We start from the raw sequence: 19,818 nt of genomic DNA, 5'->3' as shown, positions 1-19,818 counted from the left end.
CAAGGTGCATTGTTATGTTATGGTATTGTTCCAACAGGTCTGCCAAAGACTGACAGAATATGGAGTTCATTTTCACCGGGTGCACCCTGAGAAAAAGTCACAAACAGGAATACTGCTTGGAGTCTGTTCTAAAGGTGTCCTTGTGTTTGAGGTTCACAATGGAGTTCGCACATTGGTCCTTCGCTTTCCATGGAGGGAAACCAAGAAGATTTCTTTTTCCGTATGTCCATTTTAACCTCTCTTGATTCTACATTTAAATTGGTGTTGTCGATTTCAAATGTAACGTGTTAATTGACTTTCCTTAAGCGAACTTTAAACCCTGGCATTTAGTAGAGCTTATATGTCTTAATACTATTTAACTCTTCTTTCTTCGTTGTGGGAAGTATTATTGAGATTTTGTTTTTGGTTTTCTCAGAAGGTGATTTTTAAAAGAATTCTTAGCTGGTTATATGCTCAATTAACTTTAGTTAAATTACAACCAAGTTGACGTCTCTGTTAATTCAGAACTTATTCCAGGGTACTAATACCTCTCACATGGAGAAAACCCTCCAATGTATTTAAGATTGATAATTATCTTAACCCCAGTGAACTTTGTCTAGTTTAGTAATAGGTCCCTCACAGAACTGTATTTGAATCTCAGTGGTCCAGAGATTTACTGACTTTTATGAACTAGCCTCAGGACTTTCTACAGTTTTAAGTTTTAGTGTGTAGTCTCTGGAGATAAAGTTAGGAAAGCAATTTTTAGAAAATCATGTTTATGAAAGATAATGAACTATAAAGGCATATTTTGATTTTGGAAGTAGGTGGAAAATCTGAACATTGAAGTGTGATTGGCAAACCCCAGAGGTAAATCAAAAATCTGTTCAGGTATTTGTTTTCCTAATGGTATTCAGGGACTACTGACATCTTTAGTTTATATTTGGGCTGAAATATGGTCTCACCAGAACAAACAATATTTTTAAGGTTATAATATCAAAGTCCCAACTGACTGTGGATAATCTTCAACCTAGAGACCTTTGGAATCATTTCTAGACCTGAGGGTTAGTTGGTTGGTTTCCCCTGAAACCCAGAGGTACCACTAAGATTACCACATAATAATGTATTCTCTCAGGAAATCCCAGACCATCCTCATCTTCCCAAGATTGTCAAGATCAGGAAATTACCTAGGTTACCTACCTTCCCCAATGAAAATGCTGGCAGAGCAAGTGCCTAGAGGAAACCTTGATGAATTAAATACAAATCTAATTTGGACCAGTTTTAAAAGGGCAACAAATCAAATAATCATCCAGCATTCAGCCATCGTTTGCCAGCTATCACATCAGCCCTGCAATAAAAATAGAACTAGCTATGATTAGCTCATTTTTAAAGATCTCCAGTAATAAAGAATAGCCCACATTTCCCTGCAAACTATTCCCGTCTTTAACAGAACTTGTTTATCCTGTAGTTCTTTCTCTAACACAGAACTCTCTTTTTTAAACTCTCCTTTTTTCTTCCACTGGCCTCTGGGGAGATGGAAAAGTTACCCTTCGCCCTTCTCATCTCTAACAACTGAATTTCCTTAGGCACATTTCTTGTCCAGTCCGTCAGTTAACGCTTAGGATCAATTATCCTTATGATTTGTTTCAAACCTGTACAGCTTTACAACTGTGGAGTTCAACATCCTTGGGAATTACTTGATAGTGGTTAAGTGCAGTGTTTGTTAGGAGAAAAATTCCCCAACTATTTGAAGAGTTACTAGGAATGCTACTGGTAGTCAGGATACTAGTTTGGTGCTACTGTAGCTTTAACTCCTCTCTAATACTTGCTGATTTCCTTTTCTTAAGAAAGAGAGAACAGGGTTCCTGAGATTTCACTGGTAACAACATCTAGCAAGAATTTAATAGTCTTATTTTGTTTTTAAGACCAGGAATTATGAAGGTGGCACCTGCATGATTGAAGTTTGAGTAATACTCTGTTGTCATATCTTTTGTGAGTCTACGAAATTTGACTTGTCTGAGCCTATTTCTGCATTTGACAGCAAGACAAGGGACATGATATAGAGGAACTAATTTGTACAGTAGAGAAGCCAAGAGCTACAGTAGAATCTAGCTGGGCTTGAGCAATTCTCCAGAGACATTAGTCTTAGATCCCTGACATGTTGAATGCTAGTCTTTTAAGGCATATGGATCACCGCAAGCCTTACCACATAGGTCGCAATATTTCAGGATGTCCTCTTACATAAGAAACATTTCGTTTTTAAGAAACAGGGAGATAAAACTGATTAATGATTCTCTTCCTTTCCCAGAATTTGGCAAGAATCACTGTCTCTAAATATTGCTGTGTTCCATCTCTCAGCCCAGCAGTTATGTTATCCGGTGTTTCCGCATTCCAACATTTTCCTTAACTTCCCACATCTTCCATCCCAGCCTTCATGCCACCAGAATTTTTCTTGACTGAATCACAGTGCTTATTATTGCATATTAATATCAGTTTTTGTTGAACTTCATTTTCTTTATCTAAGGCGGTAGAACATATATTTCTTGTAATTTCTTTTTTAAATAGTTTTGGTGTTTGTAAACATTGCAGTAAACTCAAAATATCAGTAATCTTTAAAGGAAACTATTTCCCTTGCTGGTGGCTGGTATACAGTCTATACAATCTGATTTAGGCTACAATTTCTAAAAGTGGCAAATAATATTAATTTCATTTATTTCCTAAATTTCTATATATTTTTCTATATTTATATTAGATATAGGTCAATGAGTATTCATGCCTAATAACGTGAAGTAAAAATAATATCTGTACTTACTCATTGTTTCTAAAATTTGGTCATGCAATGAAGTGATAGGAAAATATCCTAATTTTAAATACCCTTGATTAATATTGTAGAAAAAGAAAATCACATTGCAAAATACATCAGATGGAATAAAACACGCCTTCCAGACAGACAACGGTAAGATATGCCAGTACCTGCTGCACCTCTGCTCTTCCCAGCATAAGTTCCAGCTGCAAATGAGAGCAAGACAGAGCAACCAAGATGCCCAGGATATCGGTAAGGAGAAGCAAACTGTGTCAGATGACTCCAGGGTCGATGCATGATTTTTGCCACAAACTTTAAAAGAACTTCCACTTTTAGGATGAAAATGACAAGGTATGTAGATGTTAAATGACTAAGTCAACTTCATAAAGGTGTCATAAATGAAGCTGAGATGTCAACTTCATGTTTATTTTGAAAACAGCACCCCTCATCAGTCAGGGAGTACCTGTTGAACTATCTTGTGCCGATTGTTAGGCTAGCTGATGTAAATATTGTAAAAGTTTCAGACACATTCTCTACCCATAGTAAACTTACACACTGGGAGATAAGACCAACAAACATGAAACAGTAATACACAATAGAGGGTCAAGGTTTCAATAACAGGTTATATTGTACAGTCTCTATAATATACACTGCAGGAGGAAAGGGAGATCAGAGGATAGAGTATGTGAGTGGTGGCACTTGAATTGGAATTTGAAGGACAAAAATAATTAAGTAGGTTGACGATAAATGGAAGGGCTTTGCAGATAAGGGAAAGAACATGGGAAACAAGGCAGGGGGCTCTGCACCCAGAATGGGGAAGTCATGTAGCATAACAGTTTTGGGGGTGACAGATTTCAGTTTTACTTGGTCATGTCCCTGTTCTGACACTGACGTGAGTAACCATAGTACCAATATAAGTGCTCAGGAGAGTGGTTTCAGTTCCTTTTGAAAAGGAACCAACAGAAGAAACCAATTTAGCTCTGAAGAAAATCTCAATCGGAACTGAAATATTTAAAGCTTACTCTGCAAGACCACATGTAGAGATTAAAGCTGTAGAAAGTCTGGTTCTGCATATTAAATTCTTACAGACTTCAGTGAAACACTTTTTTAATCAAGAATTTGATAGAATTTGATAGAATTAAGTTTCTATTATTTTAAGCAACCTAGTTTTTGATAATTTGTGAGAGCAGCCTAGGAAACTAATATATTGATGATGGCAGGTTCTCTGGGAGATAAATCAGAAGCACTACATAAAAGATGTTACGGACTGAACTGTGTCCCCATAAAATTCCCATGTTGAAGCTCTAACTCCCTACGTAACTGTATTTGGAGATAGGGCCTGTAAGGAGGTAATTAAGGTTAAATAGGGTCATAAGGGTAGGGCCCTAATCCAATATGACTGGTGTCCTTATAAGAAGAGACAGAGACACCAGGGATACAGGCTCAGAGGAAAGGCCGTGAGAAAACAGCCATCTGCAAGGAGACAGGAATCAGTGGAAACCAAACCTAACTCTCAAATCTTGGACTTCTAGCCTCCAGACCTGTGAGACAATAAATTTCTGTTGTTTAAGCCAAAAAAAAAAAGAATTTGATTAAAAAATTAAATGTAATAGCACTGATGACTGTGCAGCAGAGCCCTATGAATTCTTTATCCGAACCTTCCCCTGTAGGATCAGACTGAGGTTATGGCAACCTATGAATAAATGTTTCTCAGCCTTTCAGAATCAAGATGGTAGGGGCTGTATACTGATTAAAAATGAAGATTCCAGAAACCTATGTGACACTTAGTGAATCACAGTCTTTGGGAATTGGGTCCCTGGAATCTGCATTTTAACAGGCTTTCCTCAGTAATGATTTTATGCATGCTACAATATGATAACTGTTGCTGTAATCACATTATTCCTTTTCTTTCCCTGCTTTGCTCTGCTAAAAAATTTGTATGCTCTTATATATTTTCAAAGTATAGTGAAATATACAGAATGAAGTAAGTCAGAAAGAGAAGAACAAATATCGTATGCTAACACATATATATGGAATCTAAAAAACAAACAAAAAAAATGGTCATGAAGAACCTAGGGGCAAGACGGGAATAAAGACGCAGACCTACTAGAGAATGGACTTGAGGATACGGGGAGGCGGAAGGGTAAGATGGGACAAAGTGAGAGAGTGGCATGGACATATATACACTACCAAACGTAAAATAGATAGCTAGTGGGAAGCAGCTGCATAGCACAGGGAGATCAGCTTGGTGCTTTGTGCCACCTAGAGGGGTGGGATAGGGAGGGTGGGAGGGAGGGAGACACAAAAGGGAAGAGATATGGGGATATATGTATAGGTATAACTGATCCACTTTTTTATAAAGCAGAAACTAACATACCATTGTAAAGCAATTATACTCCAATAAAGATGTTAAAAAAAAAAAGAGAAGCCACCACAATGAGAAGCCTGCGCACCACAAGGAGGAGTAGCCCCCGCTCACTGCAACTAGAGAAAGCCTGCACGCAGCAACAAAGGCCCAACACAGCCAAAAATAAGTAAATAAAATAAATAAATTTAAAAAAAAAAAGTATAGTGAAATAATCAAACTTATGAGAGCCATTGATATGCCTACTTAGATTAATATTCTATTCAAGTCAGAATTGAAAAATTGAAGGTTACATTATTATAGATGTGGTATAGGGTGCTATAGTTTAGAGTCAGAAGACACAACTATGAACCAGCCTTCCACCCTCAACATTTCAATGATATATTGTGGTAGTTAAGAACATGAACTGTGGGGCAAGACTGCCAGTGTTCAAACCACGCTGTCTTACTTGCAAGCTCTGAAACCGTGGGCAGGCGACTCAAACTCTCTGCCTTAGTTCCCCATCTGGTAAAATGATTATCATAATGATAATACCAACATGATAAGGTTATTGTGAAGATGAAATGAATTCATACATGTAAAAGTGCCGGCACAAAATAAGTATTGAATAAATATTCATTATCCTTATTATCATCATCATCAACATTGTTTTACCACGACTACCACTAGTTATAGTAGTAGTAGGATGACCTTAGGAAAGTAACTGACGTTTTGAGGTCTCATTTTCTTCACCAATGAAGTGGGAATGTTCTACATATCTCAGTTTTCCCCCTAAGAACACACTATGTATCCTTAAATTCATATGTAAAAGGACTTTAAGATGGTATTATCTACATCTATTCCCTGATTTTGTTAAGCCTTGAAAGGAATTATTTTCTGCTTGGAAGCAGCATAGAAGTAACTACCTGCCTACTTAACTGTCTGTACTAGACAAGTGAAAATAACCGGTGTTATCTATTGGAGGTTGATGGGCTCACAAGTGTATGTTGCTTCTTTAGAGTCATAGAATATGGGTGCTAGAGAAAACCTTAGAGGCCATTAAGTCCAAAATTTTACTGATGAGGAAACAGGTTCAGAGAAAAGAGTGTCTCACTTAACCTCATAGTTAGAGGTCAAAGGAGACTAGAACCTGATCTCTTAATTCCTAATCCAGTAGTCTTTCTATTTGATAAGTTTCCAGAGAACTAATTTGCATGGAATTAAGTTAAGATTAATAATCATTTACTGAGCACTTGCTACATGCTAGGTGCTACGGGTTACAAAAATAAATGAAGCCCATCTCCTCAAAAGAGCATACAATTTAGTTGATGAAATAAGGAAATACAAAACAAGTACGAGACTGAATAATAGCACAGCGTGGATTGCAGACTGAGTGTGGAACTAACAAAGGCTTTGAGTTCAAATTTGAAACATTAGTAATAGGATGTAGGTTCATTCTAATGTCCTTCCCCATGCTGGTGGTCCATGTTGGAGTCCTTTCCAGGTGAAAGGCAGTAGGACAGTAGATAAGTGGGTGGTTTATTATTCTGTCCCATGGATATGTGCAACACTTTAAGTTCTACCCAGGAATGATCTATGAATGGATTTGAATAGCATAATCCTTGGTATGTTTACAAAATAGATACAACCTAAGCTGAACTGGTGGTCCCTATGCCTGCCAAAGTTTGGTCTACATTTTCCTTTAAGGTGAAGAAAACTTTTGGGTATGGAGGCATTTCCCAGTAGTTGAATCTGTTTAAGACTCAGTTTTTGCATCTTTGAATGAAGTCTCCTCTCAAAGTAAAAGAAAATAGAATTAATGTTATCTGCTCTCATAAAAACTCTATTTGAAGCTAAAGATTATACTGGGAATTTTAAAACAAAAGTTTTTTTTTTTAATTGTCATGTTTTAACTTGGTGTCCACTTCTACTTCAGAGAAAGAATGTTGAATTTTCCTGGTGATGAGACGTGTTTATTTTTTTTTTTTATATCTTTATTGGAGTATAAATGCTTTACAAGGTTGTGTTAGTTTCTGCCGTGCAACAAAGTGAATCAGCTATATGTATACATGTATCCCCGTATCCCCTCTCTCTTGAGCCTCCCCCCCACCCTCCCTATCCCACCCCTCTAGGTCGTCACAAAGCGTCGAACTGATCTCCCTGCGCAGCAGCCTCCCACTAGCCATCCGTTTTACATTTACTAGTGTATATATGTCAATGCTACTCTCTCACTTTGTCCCAGCTTCCCCTTCCCTCCCTGTGTCCTCAAGAGACATGTTTATTTAGACTTCATTCTGATGCATGAATATGAAAGAGTTGCATTGTTTTCCTATCTGTTTATGCCTGAGATGAAATATTGATTATTAATCTTCCTAGGAATTAGAAGATAAATGAAACAGAATCTTAAGATCTAAATCAGCAACATTTGACATTCTCTTTTTAAAAAAACAAGTTTTCGCAGCTGTTTTACATAGTGGTCAAGCTGTATTGGTACTTTCCATAGGGAGACCAATTGGGGTGCCTTGTGATGTGGATTATTAATGCATGAACAACCAAACCATTTGAAATTCTATGCTTCTGGTCCTTTATATACATGAAAGGATCTTGACGCCAAAATTCTGTGGTGCAGTGCTTTCGTTTATAGCCTCAAATGTTCCAATACTGACATGACATTGGTTCTCACAAAACAGAATAGCCAATCACTTGTTATAAGGTATTTCTAAATTTGACCACTAAAAGAATACTTTGGATATGTATTTAGGAGTGAAAGGAATTTAAGCATAAAGAGAACCCCAGCTCCTTAATCATGTTAATTAACAGAAACAAAAAAGACAAGTAATGTGTGATTCTCTTGTGGCCCCTTGGCCTCAGTTAAATCAGGAAAAGTCTACGAGGTGGGGAGGTGGTATTGGCATAGTAATGAAATGACAGAAAATTTGACATAAAAGGCTTTTGTTTTGGTTTGGGGGTTTGGGGTTTTGGGGTTTTTGTTTGTTTTTTAGTAGTAGTTTTATTGAGACCTAATTCACATACCATACAATTTACCCACTTACAGTGCACAATTCAATGATTTTTAGTATATCCACATTGTTAACAGAGTTGTGCAAACATCACCACAATCTGCCATAAGCTTTTTTTTTTTTTTTTTTTTGCCATAAGCTTTTAAAAATATAATAAGAACTTTTTCTCTGGGCAAAACTCTCCTCTACACAGCTTTTTTCAGGCATGATCTCACTGTATTGGCCTATCCAGGTTTTATCTCTCCCTCTCCCCATCCTTGGTTTCCTGGTATTTTAGCAGAGACACTACTAGCGTTAAAATTTTCTCTGTCAAATGTCATTCTCCTTTCTAACTGAAAACTGTATTGGGGTCAGCAAGCCTGAATGAAACCCAAACATTATTAGATCCAGGAAAATCACTAGATGAAGTAAGGCAATGCTGCCCAGGCCCTGGCTGTGAGAAAGCTACAAGGATGGAGAGATGGTATGAAAACCAGAATCTTCCAACCTCCTTTTTAAAATCCTCGATTGCCACTCTTTGAAAGCTACCTACTTCTGATGGCGATCACAAAATGATTAAAAATTGCATGCTGTTTTTTATTTATTAAAATAGCTCTTCTCATAAAAGGTTCTATGGTGTTTCCGTCATGTAAAGCAATCCTATTTCCTTGTAGAGAAAGCTTCATTTAGGAGCCTGAATCTCCAAGCAGAGTCCGTTAGAGGATTTAATATGGGACGAGCAATCAGCACCGGTAGTCTGGCCAGCAGCACGCTGAACAAACTTGCCGTTCGACCTCTGTCGGTTCAAGCTGAGATTCTGAAGAGGCTATCCTGCTCAGAGCTGTCGCTTTACCAGCCATTGCAAAACAGCGCAAAAGAGAAGAGTGACAAAGCTTCTTGGGAGGAAAAGCCTAGAGGGATGAGTAAATCATACCACGATCTGAGTCAGGCCTCTCTCTATCCTCATCGGAAAAATGTCATTGTTAACATGGAATCCCAACCACAAACCACTGCGGAGTTGGTAGGAAAACCATTTCACCAGCTGGCGAGATCTGATACGGAATCTTTGGCAGGATTCACAAAACTTAATAAGTAAGAACATACTTAACTAACCCAAACTACATATTTGTAAATTCTGCATTTCCTACTTTTGCTTCTGTTTTGACAATTTATTATTTTCATCATACTTTTTTACATTGACACTTCCCCCCCACCTTCCTTTTCCCTCTTTAGTTCAAAGTCTGTTGCAAGTTTAAATAGAAGTCCTGAAAGGAGGAAACAGGAATCAGACTCCTCATCCTTTGAAGACCCTGGTCAAGCATATGTTATAGGTCAGCATAAACGAACTTACCTTCTTTCTCCCTTACCTCACGCTCATAATGAAATGAATGAGACAGTGTTAATTACCAGGAAATTATTTTTGGTTGTATGTCCTAATTACCAAAACTTTTTGTGAATATAAAATTTTAGGCTACTTAAAAAGTACCAAGTCAAATCAAAAATTGATTTAACAAGTGATTGCCTCATGGCACAGACTGTTAGCTTTCTCTTGGTCACAGTTAAAGCCCATGACATTCTGACCAAGAGAACCCAAGTAGTCTGGTGCCATGGCTTTGGATAGCCTTCCTTTGGATTTTCCTTACAGTCTTTGAGAGTGGACTCCACTAATGCTATATTTATTTTTAAGAAAAGTTTATTGAGGGTACTTTCAGAATGGAATTGTGTCTAGAAAGAGATAGTTTTATGAAATGTGCTATGGTTTTAGGTAGAAATTCTTAGTTGATTTAAGTTTTCTCAATTTCTCCCAGCTAGCTGGGGCCTATGAACTATTTAAGTATAGACAGAAGTTGTTTGTGTTTATAAATACACACTACCTTATAAGATAAACAGAAGGATTCCTGTTGTTTTGTGCATCTTAAAAGCTAACTGCATGGGAATCAATCTTTTAGAAAAGTAGATGTTTAAGCACAGAGGTCTGAATGACTACTCAAAATAGGAAACAGCTGGGCAGACAAGCGGTCAACAAGGATACCCTTTTTTACGGTTGTTTTACTAAATAATACTAATTCACTCTCCCTTGGAACTAAGTGTGATCATAACTATACAAAGTTAAAAAGAATTTTCTCACCCTGTGATTGGATTGGGGATATGTGGAGTAAATGAAGTCAAAGAGAACTACACTATAATTGATAAATATTTATGGAAGGTCACATTACTTTATTAATATAGGTTTCCACAGCTTTCAGAGATTATACTATCATCGGTTTAAATTGAATTGGTTAAAAAAAACTTTAAACAGATGAAAGACAAGACTCCATCTTATAGGTCACCCTATGCGTTGAAAATAGCCTAAAAAGACACTGATTTAATCTTTCAGAAAATAATTTTCAAAGTGTATTCATATATAATGGGATCTCATATAGATTCTAAGCTATTTTCATTAGGAAGGCTTTGTTCTACATAAAAATTCATCACATATCAGATATAGAGTAGTGAATAATATTCCATAGAAAAACACAAGTAAAATAAAATTCAACCATAAAAAAAATTATTTTCTGCATTTGTTTTTGATTGATTATTCATTCCTATCAAATATTGAACTTTCTTTTAACATTTGAACAGATACTTTTAAAACTCATTTTAGTTTCATCATTTCATATATGACATCAAAATGTCATTGTCAGGGCTTCCCTGGTGGCGCAGTGGTTGAGAGTCTGCCTGCCAATGCAGGGGACACGGGTTCGAGCCCTGGTCTGGGAAGATCCCACATGCCACGGAGCAAGTAGGCCCGTGAGCCACAATTACTGAGCCTGCGCGTCTGGAGTCTGTGCTCTGCTACAGGAGAGGCTGCGAGAATGAGAGGCCCGCGCACCGCGATGAAGAGTCGCCCCCACTTGCCGCAGCTAGAGAAAGCCCTCACACAGAAATGAAGACCCAAAACAGCCATAAATAATAAATAAATAATTTAAAAAAAAAAAAACTTAAAAAAAAATGTCATTGTCAGAAACAATACATTTGTGTTTAAATTTATTCTGCAAAACAAGTTGATATGCTTAACTTGGACATTAAAAGTAGTAAAAAAAAAAAAAAATGCCCATTGTGGGGAGACATATTTTTCTGAGTGTAAATGAAAGAAATTGTTGCTATCTTAATGTTTTGTTGATTTTTATGAATTTATCAGAAGAAATTACTTCTGTATATAGTATCTGACCATTTTTAAACTGTCTAATAATTTAATTTATACCACAGGAATGACTTTGCATAGTTCTGGAAATTCTTCATCCCAAGTACCCTTAAAAGAAAATGGTAGGTTTACAAAATGTTTTTCCCCTCATTTCCATCATAATTTTTCTCTTGTACCTTGTAAGATAGTCATGGGCCTACTAATAAAGAGCTTTCAATTCCATGTCAAGGATTTTAGGCCTTACATTGGAGTCAAAAGAGACTTGTGGTTTTCAGCATCTCAGTGATGTGATGGGACCTGTAATTTAGACTAATGTTGATGAACTAGAGAAATGACAAATTCGAGATAAGGACACTAATTGGGGAGCTAAGGTAGCTTAGGTGGGAGATAATTTTGATTGAAAAGAGTTTTAACTGAGGGATGCTTCAACTGAACCTTGAAATAAAAGGAGTGTGTGTATTCAGGCGGAATGGTGTGGATAAGTATTCCAGACCAAGGGCATAGTGTGAGCAAAGACATGCAGACATGTGAGAAGATAACAGATTCAGGGAGATGTAAGAATCTCAGTATGGAGGTATGCTGGGGCCAGAGTGAAGGTCAAAAACTAAATGGCGACCAGCTTTGAGTCTTATCATAAACCTTTTGGGAAGAATTTGAAGACTTTAAATGTTGAGATTACTAGTTTAGAAAGAATCTAAGAAGAAACAAAATTGTAGGAAAAAAACTTTGTGCAATGACTTGAAGGTCAGTGGGTTCACAGTTTTTATAATTTAGGTTACAAAATACTTTCATGTACATTATTTGATTTTTCTAACAACCTTCATGGGTATAAAGAATATTATCATCACTATGTATATACTACTTCCCTCCAAAAATGTTTAAGATTTACCCTCAAATTCTTAAAGTTGAAATAATCAGAAGCCTGATGAGAAGGAAGGAAATATGCTGATCACAAGTATTAATATAGTTAAACTTGATGAAGCTTTAAGTTTAGTTCTCATTTTCCTGAGAGCCAAGGCAAAAACGAAGGCATGAAAACTAGTTGAACCATATGAAACCGTTGTTTTTGTAGGTCAAAACTGTCAGACATCAGTAAGCTATTTTGTATAATTCTCATTCTCTGATAGAAATACACATACCAATTCTTCAAGAGAGGAACATTTTTCTTGGAAGCAAAATTGTGTCCAAAAGTAAATCTTTTTACTTTTATAATATCTTAAATACTCATAGCAAATGAAAGATTTTTTCATCTCCAATTTTTTAATGTATTAATCCTTAAAAAATCTGAGGGCATACCATTAAAGAAAAAGTCAATTTATACTTAGACCTAAGTTACTAAGACCTTGTCATATAGCTTTTTGATGACCAAATGTCTTACATGGACTGAAGTTAGAATACCTCTGTACCTAAAATAGGTCAGTTATTAACATGTCCATAACGGTTGTACTTACTGACTGACAGTTATTTAGTGCTTACTGTGTGCCAAACACTGTTCTAAGCACATTATGTTTCTCTCTCAATCCCCACAACAATCCTATGAGCCAGAACTAACGTTATTTCCTTTTCACAAATGAGAAGCCAAAACACAGAAAGGTAGAGTTGCACAGTAGGTCATGGAGCTGGCAAAAGCTGGGGCCATGATTTGAATGCAGGATGTCTGTTTCCAGAGCCTATGCTCTATTCCACTCTTTAGACCGTCTCCTAGTATAATAATGCCTAATTATTTTTAGGTATTATTTCTCCCAGATAAACTTTTGAAATAAGCTGGATAATAATCTATTCAAGGATGAGAGCCTGAAATGTGTTTTTACCTAGGTTCTAACGGAAAAGAATATGAATTTACATTGGGTACCAGATGAACATGATGTGCAGGGTAGGGTCTATGTTTAAACCTCCAAGCACTCATCTTCCCACCTGCTCCCTACAGAGGGGCCAACCCACCTTCCCATGGAGGTGTTCCCCAGTTGGCTTATAGACAAGTTTATATTTTCTTCAAAATTCTCCTTCAATCTGTCCAAGTAGCCCTGAATTAGTGCTTTGTTGTGAATTGAGTTTTGACATAATAGAGCATGGCAAACATGTTTTTCCACATAAGGTAACTGAAGATTAAAAAGTTAAATTACTTGCCCGTTGGTCAAGTATAGGACTTTTTATTCTAATTTCAGTGTTTTTCGTTGCTGAACAAGATTATTAAGAGAAAATTAGAAATGAGCATTAGTTAATACTGAATTATTTATCACTTAATACAAGGACCAATGAATAAAATTCAGTCTTAACCTTTTACAACTTTCAGAGACCCATAAAGAGTGTGAAACTTAGAAGATAAAAGAAGAAAGGCAGGAGTCTTCCAATCTCATGAAACAAATATGGAAAGGATTCCAATCCTTTGATTAATTGTGATTTCCAAAAAGAAATAAAGGTTGCTTACCCTTTCAAAAAATGGCACATCTTATAACAGTTCTTTTTTTCTTTTTTTTAAATTATAGTTGATTTACAATATTATATTAGCTTCCAGTGTTCAACATAGTGATTCAGTATTTTATACTCCCTTAAAAGTTACAGTGGCTATAATTCCCTGCACTGTACAGTATATCCTTGTTGCTTATCTATTTTATACATGGTAGTTTATACCTCTTAATCCCATACCCCTATCTTGACCCTCCCCACGTCCGTCTCCCCACTGGTGACTAGTGGTTTGTTTTCTATATCTATGAGTCTGTTTCTGTTTTGCTATAGACATTTATTTGTTTTATTTTTTAGATTCCACGTATAACTGACATCATACGGTATTTGTATTTTCTGTCAGACTTATTTCGCTAAGCACAATATTCTCTAGGCCCATCCAATTTGCTGCAAATGGCAGAATTACATTCTTTTTTTATGGCTGACCAATATTGCACTGTGTATAGGTATATATACCACATCTTCTTTATCCATTCATCTGTTGATGGACAGTTGGGTTGCTTCTGTCTCTTAGATACTTGTAAATAGTGTTGCTATGACTTGTAAATAGTGTTGCTATGAACCTTGGGGTGCATGTATATTTTTGAATTAGTGGTTTTGTTTTTTCTGGATATATACCCAGTAGTGGAATTGCTGGGTCATATGGTAGTTCTGTTTTTAGTTTTTTGAGAAACATCCATACTGTTTTCCATAGTGGCTGCACCATTTTACATTCCCACCAACAGTGTACAAGGATTCCCTTTTCGCCACACTCTCAACATTTATTATTTGTAGACTTTTTGATTTTAGGTAGCCATTCTGACAGATGTGTGGTGATAGCTCGTTGTGGTTTTAATTTGCATTTCTGATGATTACTGATTTCAGGCATCTTTTCATGTGCCTGTTGACTATTTGTATGTCTTCTTTGGAAAAATGTCTATTTAGATCTTCTGCCCATGTTTTTTATTTGGTTGTTTTTTTTTTAATATTGAATTGTATGTGTTATTTATTTATTTTGGCTATTACCCCTTGTTGGTCATATCATTTGCAAATATTTTCTCCCATTCAGTAGGTTGTCTTTTCATTTTGTCAATGGTTTCCTTTGCTTTGCAAAAGTTTTTAAGTTTAATTAGGTCCTATTTGTTTATTTTGGCTTTTATTTCTTCTGCCTTAGGAGGCAGATCCAAAAAAATATTGCTACAGTTTATGTCAAAGTATGTTCTGCCTATGTTCTCATCTAGGAGTTTTATGGTTTCCAGGTCTTACATTTAGGTATTTGATCCATTTGGGGTTTATTTTTGTATATGGTATGAGGAAATGTTCTAATCTCATTCTTTTACATGTAGCATTCCAGTTTTTTCAGCAACACTTATTGAAGAGACTTGTCTTTTCTCAATTGTATATTCTTGCCTCTTTTGCCATAGAGTAATTGATCATAGGTGCATGGGTTTATTTCTGGGTTCTCTATTCTGTTCCATTGATCTATGTGTCTGCTTTTGTGCCAGTATCATGGTATTTTGATTACTATAGCTTTGTAGTATGATCTGAAGTCTGGGAAGATGATGTCTCCAGCTTTGTTATTTTTTCTCAAAATTGCTTTGGCAATTCAGGGTCTTTTGTGGTTCCATATAAATTCTAGGATTATTTCTTCTAGTTCTGTGAAAAATGTCATGGGTATTTTGCTACGGATTTCATTAAATCTGTAAAGTGCTTTGGGTAGTATGGCCATTTTAACAATATTAATTCTTCCAATCCAAGAGCACGGGATATCTTTCCATTTCTTTGGATAATCTTCAGTTTCCTTTATTAGTGTTTTATAGTTTTCAGAGTGTAGGTCATTCACCTCCTTGGTTAAGTTTGTTCCTAGTTTATTCTTTTTGATTTGATTTTAAACAGAATTTTTTGTTTCTTTGGTTGGTTTTGGGGTTTTTTTTATTTTAACTTTCTCTTTCTGATAGTTCATTACTAGAGTATAGAAAAGCAACCGATTTCTGTGTATTAATCTTCTGCCCTGCAACTTTACTGAATTCATTTATTAGTTTTTTGGTGGAGACTTTAGGATTTTCTATTTAAAGTATCATGTCATCTGCAAATAGTGACAGTTTTACTTCTTCCCTTCCAATATATAGATGCCTTTTATTTCTTTTTTCTCTGATTGTTGTGGCTAGGACGTCACTGCTATGTTGAATAGAAGCGGCAAGAGTGGTCATCCTTGTCTTGTTCCTGAATTTACAGGAAAGGCTTTCAGCTTTTCACTGTTGAGTATGATGTTAGCTGTGAGTTTGTCATAACTGACTTTTATTATGTTGAGATATGTTCCCTCTATACCAAATTTGATGAGAGTTTTTATCATGAAAGGATGTTGAATTTTGTCAAATGCTTTTTCTGTGTCTATTGAGATGATCTTGTGAATTTTATCCTTCCCTCTGCTAATGTGGTGTGTCACATTGATTGATTCGTGAAAGTTGAACAATCCCTGTATCCCTGGAATAAATCCAACTTGATCATGATGCACAGTCCTTTTTATATATTGTTGCATTTGGTTTGCTAATATTTTGTTGAGGATTTTTGCATCTGTATTGGATGCAAATGCTATAATGGATGGTGGCCTCATAGAATGAATTTGGGAGTGTTCTGTCCTCTTCAATTTTGGGGAATACTATAAGTATAATTTCTTCTTTATATGTTTGGTAGAATTTCCCTGTGAACTGTCCAGTCCTGAACGTTTGTTTGCTGGGAGGTATTTTGTTGTTGTGGTTTTAATTATAAATTCAGTTTTACTACTACTGATCAATGTGTTCAATTTATCCACTTCTTCTTGACTCAGTCTTGGCAGGCTGTCTGTTTCTAGAAGTTTGTCCATTTCTTCTAGGTTGTCCAGTTTGTTGGCATGTAACTGTAATATTCTCTTATGATTTTTTATATCTCTGTGGTATTGGTTGTAATTTCTCCTCTTTCATTTCTTATTTTGTTTATTGGTTCTTCTCTCTTTTCTTCTTGGTTAGCCTGGCTAAAGGTTTTTTTTTTTTTTTTTGTAACATCTTTATTGGAGTATAATTGCTTTACAATGTTGTGTTACTTTCTGCTGTATAACAAATTGAACCAACTATATGTATACATATATCCCCATATCACCTCCCTCTTGCGTCTCCCTCCCACCCTCCCTATACCATCCCTCTAGGTGGTCACAAAACACCAAGCTGATCTCCCTGTGCTGTGCGGCTGCTTCCCACTAGCTATCTATTTTACATTTGGTTGTGTATGTATGTGCATGCTACTCTCACACTTCATCTCAGCTTACCCTTCCCCCTTCCCGTGCTCTCAAGTGCATTCTCTACATCTACGTCTTTATTCCTGTCCTGCCCCTAGGTTCATCAGAACCATTTTTTTTTTTTAAGATTCCATATATATGTGTTAGCATATGGTATTTGTTTTTCTCTTTCTGATTTACTTCACTCTGTATGACAGACTCTAGGTCCATCCACCTCACTACAATTAGTTCAAATTCGTTTCTTTTTATGGCTGAGAAATATTCCATTGTATATATATGCCACATCTTCTTTATCCATTCGTCTGTAGATGGACACTTAGGTTGCTTCAATGTCCTGGCTTTTGTAATGAACATTGTACATGACTCTTTTTTTTTTCTTTCTTTCTTTTCTTTTTCTTCCTTTTATTGGCTGCGTTGGGTCTTCGTTGCTGCGCACAGGTTTTCTCTAGTTGTGGCAAGCAGGGACTACTCTTTGTTGCGGTGCGTGGGCTTCTCACTGCAGTGGCTTGTCTTTGTTGTGGAGCACGGGTTCTAGGCACACAGGCTTCAGTAGTTGCAGTGCATGGGCTCAGTAGTTGTGGATCACGGGCTCTAGAGCACAGGCTCAGTAGTTGTGGCACACGTGCTTAGTTGCTCCATGGCATATGGGATCTTCCTGGACCAGGGCTCAAACCTGTATCCCCTGCATTGGCAGGCAGATTCTTAACCACTGTGCCACCAGGGAAGTCCCAACATGACTATTTTTGAATTATGGTTTTCTCAAGGTATATGCCCATTAGTGGGATAGCTGGGTCATGTAGTAGTCCTATTTTTGGTTTTTTAAGGAACCTCCATACTGTTCTCCATAGTCACTGTATCAATTTATATTCCCACCAACACTGCAAGAGGGTTCCCTTTTCTCCACACCCTCTCCAGCATTTATTGTTTGTAGATTTTTTGATGATGGCCATTCTGACTGGTGTGAGGTGATACCTCACTGTAGTTTTGATTTGCACTTCTCTAATGATTAGTGATGTTGAGCATCCTTTCATGTGTTTTGTTGGCAATATGTATATCTTCTTTGGAGAAATGTCTGTTTAGGTCTTCTGCCCAGTTTTGGATTGGGATGTTTTTTATATTGAGCTGCATGAGCTGCTTGTGTATTTTGGAGATTAATCCTTTGTCAGTTGCATCGTTCGCAAATATTTTCTCCCATTCTGAAGGTTGTCTTTTCATCTTTTTTATGGTTTCCTTTGCTGTGCAAAAGCTTTTAAGTTTCATTAGGTCCCATTTGTTTATTTTTGTTTTTCTTTCCCTTACTCTAGGAGGTGAGTCAAAAAGGATCTTGCTGTGATTTATGTCATAGAGTGTTCTGCCTATGTTTTCCTCTGAGAGTTTTATAGTGTTAGGCCTTACATTTAGGTCCTTAATCCATTTTGAGTTTATTTTTGTATATGGTGTTAGGGAGTGTTCTAATTTCATTCCTTTACATGTAGCTGTCCAGTTTTCCCAGCACCACTTATTGAAGAGGCTGTCTTCTTTCCATTGTATATTCCTGCCTCCTTTATCAAAGATAAGGTGACCATATGTGCGCGGGTTTATCTCTGGGCTTTCTATCCTGTTCCATTGATCTATATTTCTCTTTTTGTGCCAGTACCATACTGTCTTGACTACTGTAGCTTTCTACTATAGTCTGAAGTCAGGGACCCTGATTCCTCCAGCTCCGTTTTTCTTTCTGAGGATTGCTTTGGCTATTTGGGGTCTTTTGTGTTTCCATACAAATTGTGAAACTTTTTCTTCTGGTTCTCTGAAAAATACCATTGGTAGTTTGATAGGGATTGCATTGAATCTGTAGATTGCTTTGGGTAGTATAGTCATTTTCACAATATTGATTCTTCCAGTCCAAGAACATGGTATATCTCTCCATCTGTTTGTATCATCTTTAATTTCTTTCATCAGTGTCTTATAGTTTTCTGCATACAGGTCTTTTGTCTCCCTAGGTAGGTTTATTCCTAGGTATTTTATTCTTTTTGTTGCAGTGGTAAATGGGAGTGTTTCCATAATTTCTCTTTCAGATTTTTCATCAGTGTATAGGAATGCAAGAGATTTCTGTACATTAATTTTGTATCCTGCTACTTTACCAAATTCATTGATTAGCTCTAGTGGTTTTCTGGTAGCATCCTTAGGATTCTCTATGTATAGTATCATGTCATCTGCAAACAGTGACAGTTTTACTTCTTCTTTTCCGATTTGGATTCCTTTTTTTTCTTTTTCTTCTCTGATTGCTGTGGCTAAAAGTTCCAAAACTATGTTGAATAATAGCGGTGAGAGTGAGCAACCTTGTCTTGTTCTGATCTTAGAGGAAATGGTTTCGGTTTTTCACCATTGAGAACGATGTTGGTGGTGGGTTTTTCATATATGGCCTTTATTATGTTGAGGTAAGTTCCCTCTATGCCTACTTTCTGGAGAGTTTGTATCATAAATAGGTGTTGAATTTTGTCGAAAGCTTTCTCTCCATCTATTGAGATGATCGTATGATTTTTCTCCTTCAGTTTGTTAATATGGTTTATCACATTGATTGATTTGCGTATATTGAAGAATCCTTGCATTCCTGGGATAAACCCCACTTGATCATGGTGTATGATCCTTTTAATGAGCTGTTGGATTCTGTTTGCTAGTATTTTGTTGAGGATTTTTGCATCTATGTTCATCAGTGATACTGGCCTGTAGTCTTCTTTTTTTGTGACATCTTTTTCTGGCTTTGGTATCAGGGTGATGGTGGCCTTGTAGAATGAGTTTGAGAGTGTTCCTCCCTCTGCT

The 19,818-nt window shown here is 36.6% G+C and overlaps 1 protein-coding gene across 12 annotated transcripts in view; it reads left to right on the top strand.

Annotated features, from left to right (window-relative positions):
• PTPN13 (protein tyrosine phosphatase non-receptor type 13) overlaps positions 1-19,818 on the top strand; it is a 228,129-nt gene that overhangs the window by 139,557 nt on the left and 68,754 nt on the right. For 10 of the 12 annotated variants that reach the window (XM_068542688.1, XM_068542686.1, XM_068542692.1 and 7 more), the window contains 5 exons: positions 38-220; positions 2,869-3,031; positions 8,797-9,214; positions 9,356-9,453; positions 11,372-11,428. In XM_068542688.1, coding sequence (XP_068398789.1) covers positions 38-220; positions 2,869-3,031; positions 8,797-9,214; positions 9,356-9,453; positions 11,372-11,428 — 919 coding nt within the window. The remainder of the gene's footprint in view (positions 1-37; positions 221-2,868; positions 3,032-8,796; positions 9,215-9,355; positions 9,454-11,371; positions 11,429-19,818) is intronic. The other 2 variants (XM_068542695.1, XM_068542696.1) reach the window with 1 other exon arrangement.

The sequence above is a fragment of the Eschrichtius robustus genome, chromosome 4 (genome assembly GCF_028021215.1).
Source record: "Eschrichtius robustus isolate mEscRob2 chromosome 4, mEscRob2.pri, whole genome shotgun sequence".
Lineage (NCBI taxonomy): Eukaryota > Metazoa > Chordata > Mammalia > Artiodactyla > Eschrichtiidae > Eschrichtius > Eschrichtius robustus.
Note: the sequence above shows the minus strand (reverse complement) of the source record. Positions and strands in the feature narration are given on the sequence as shown.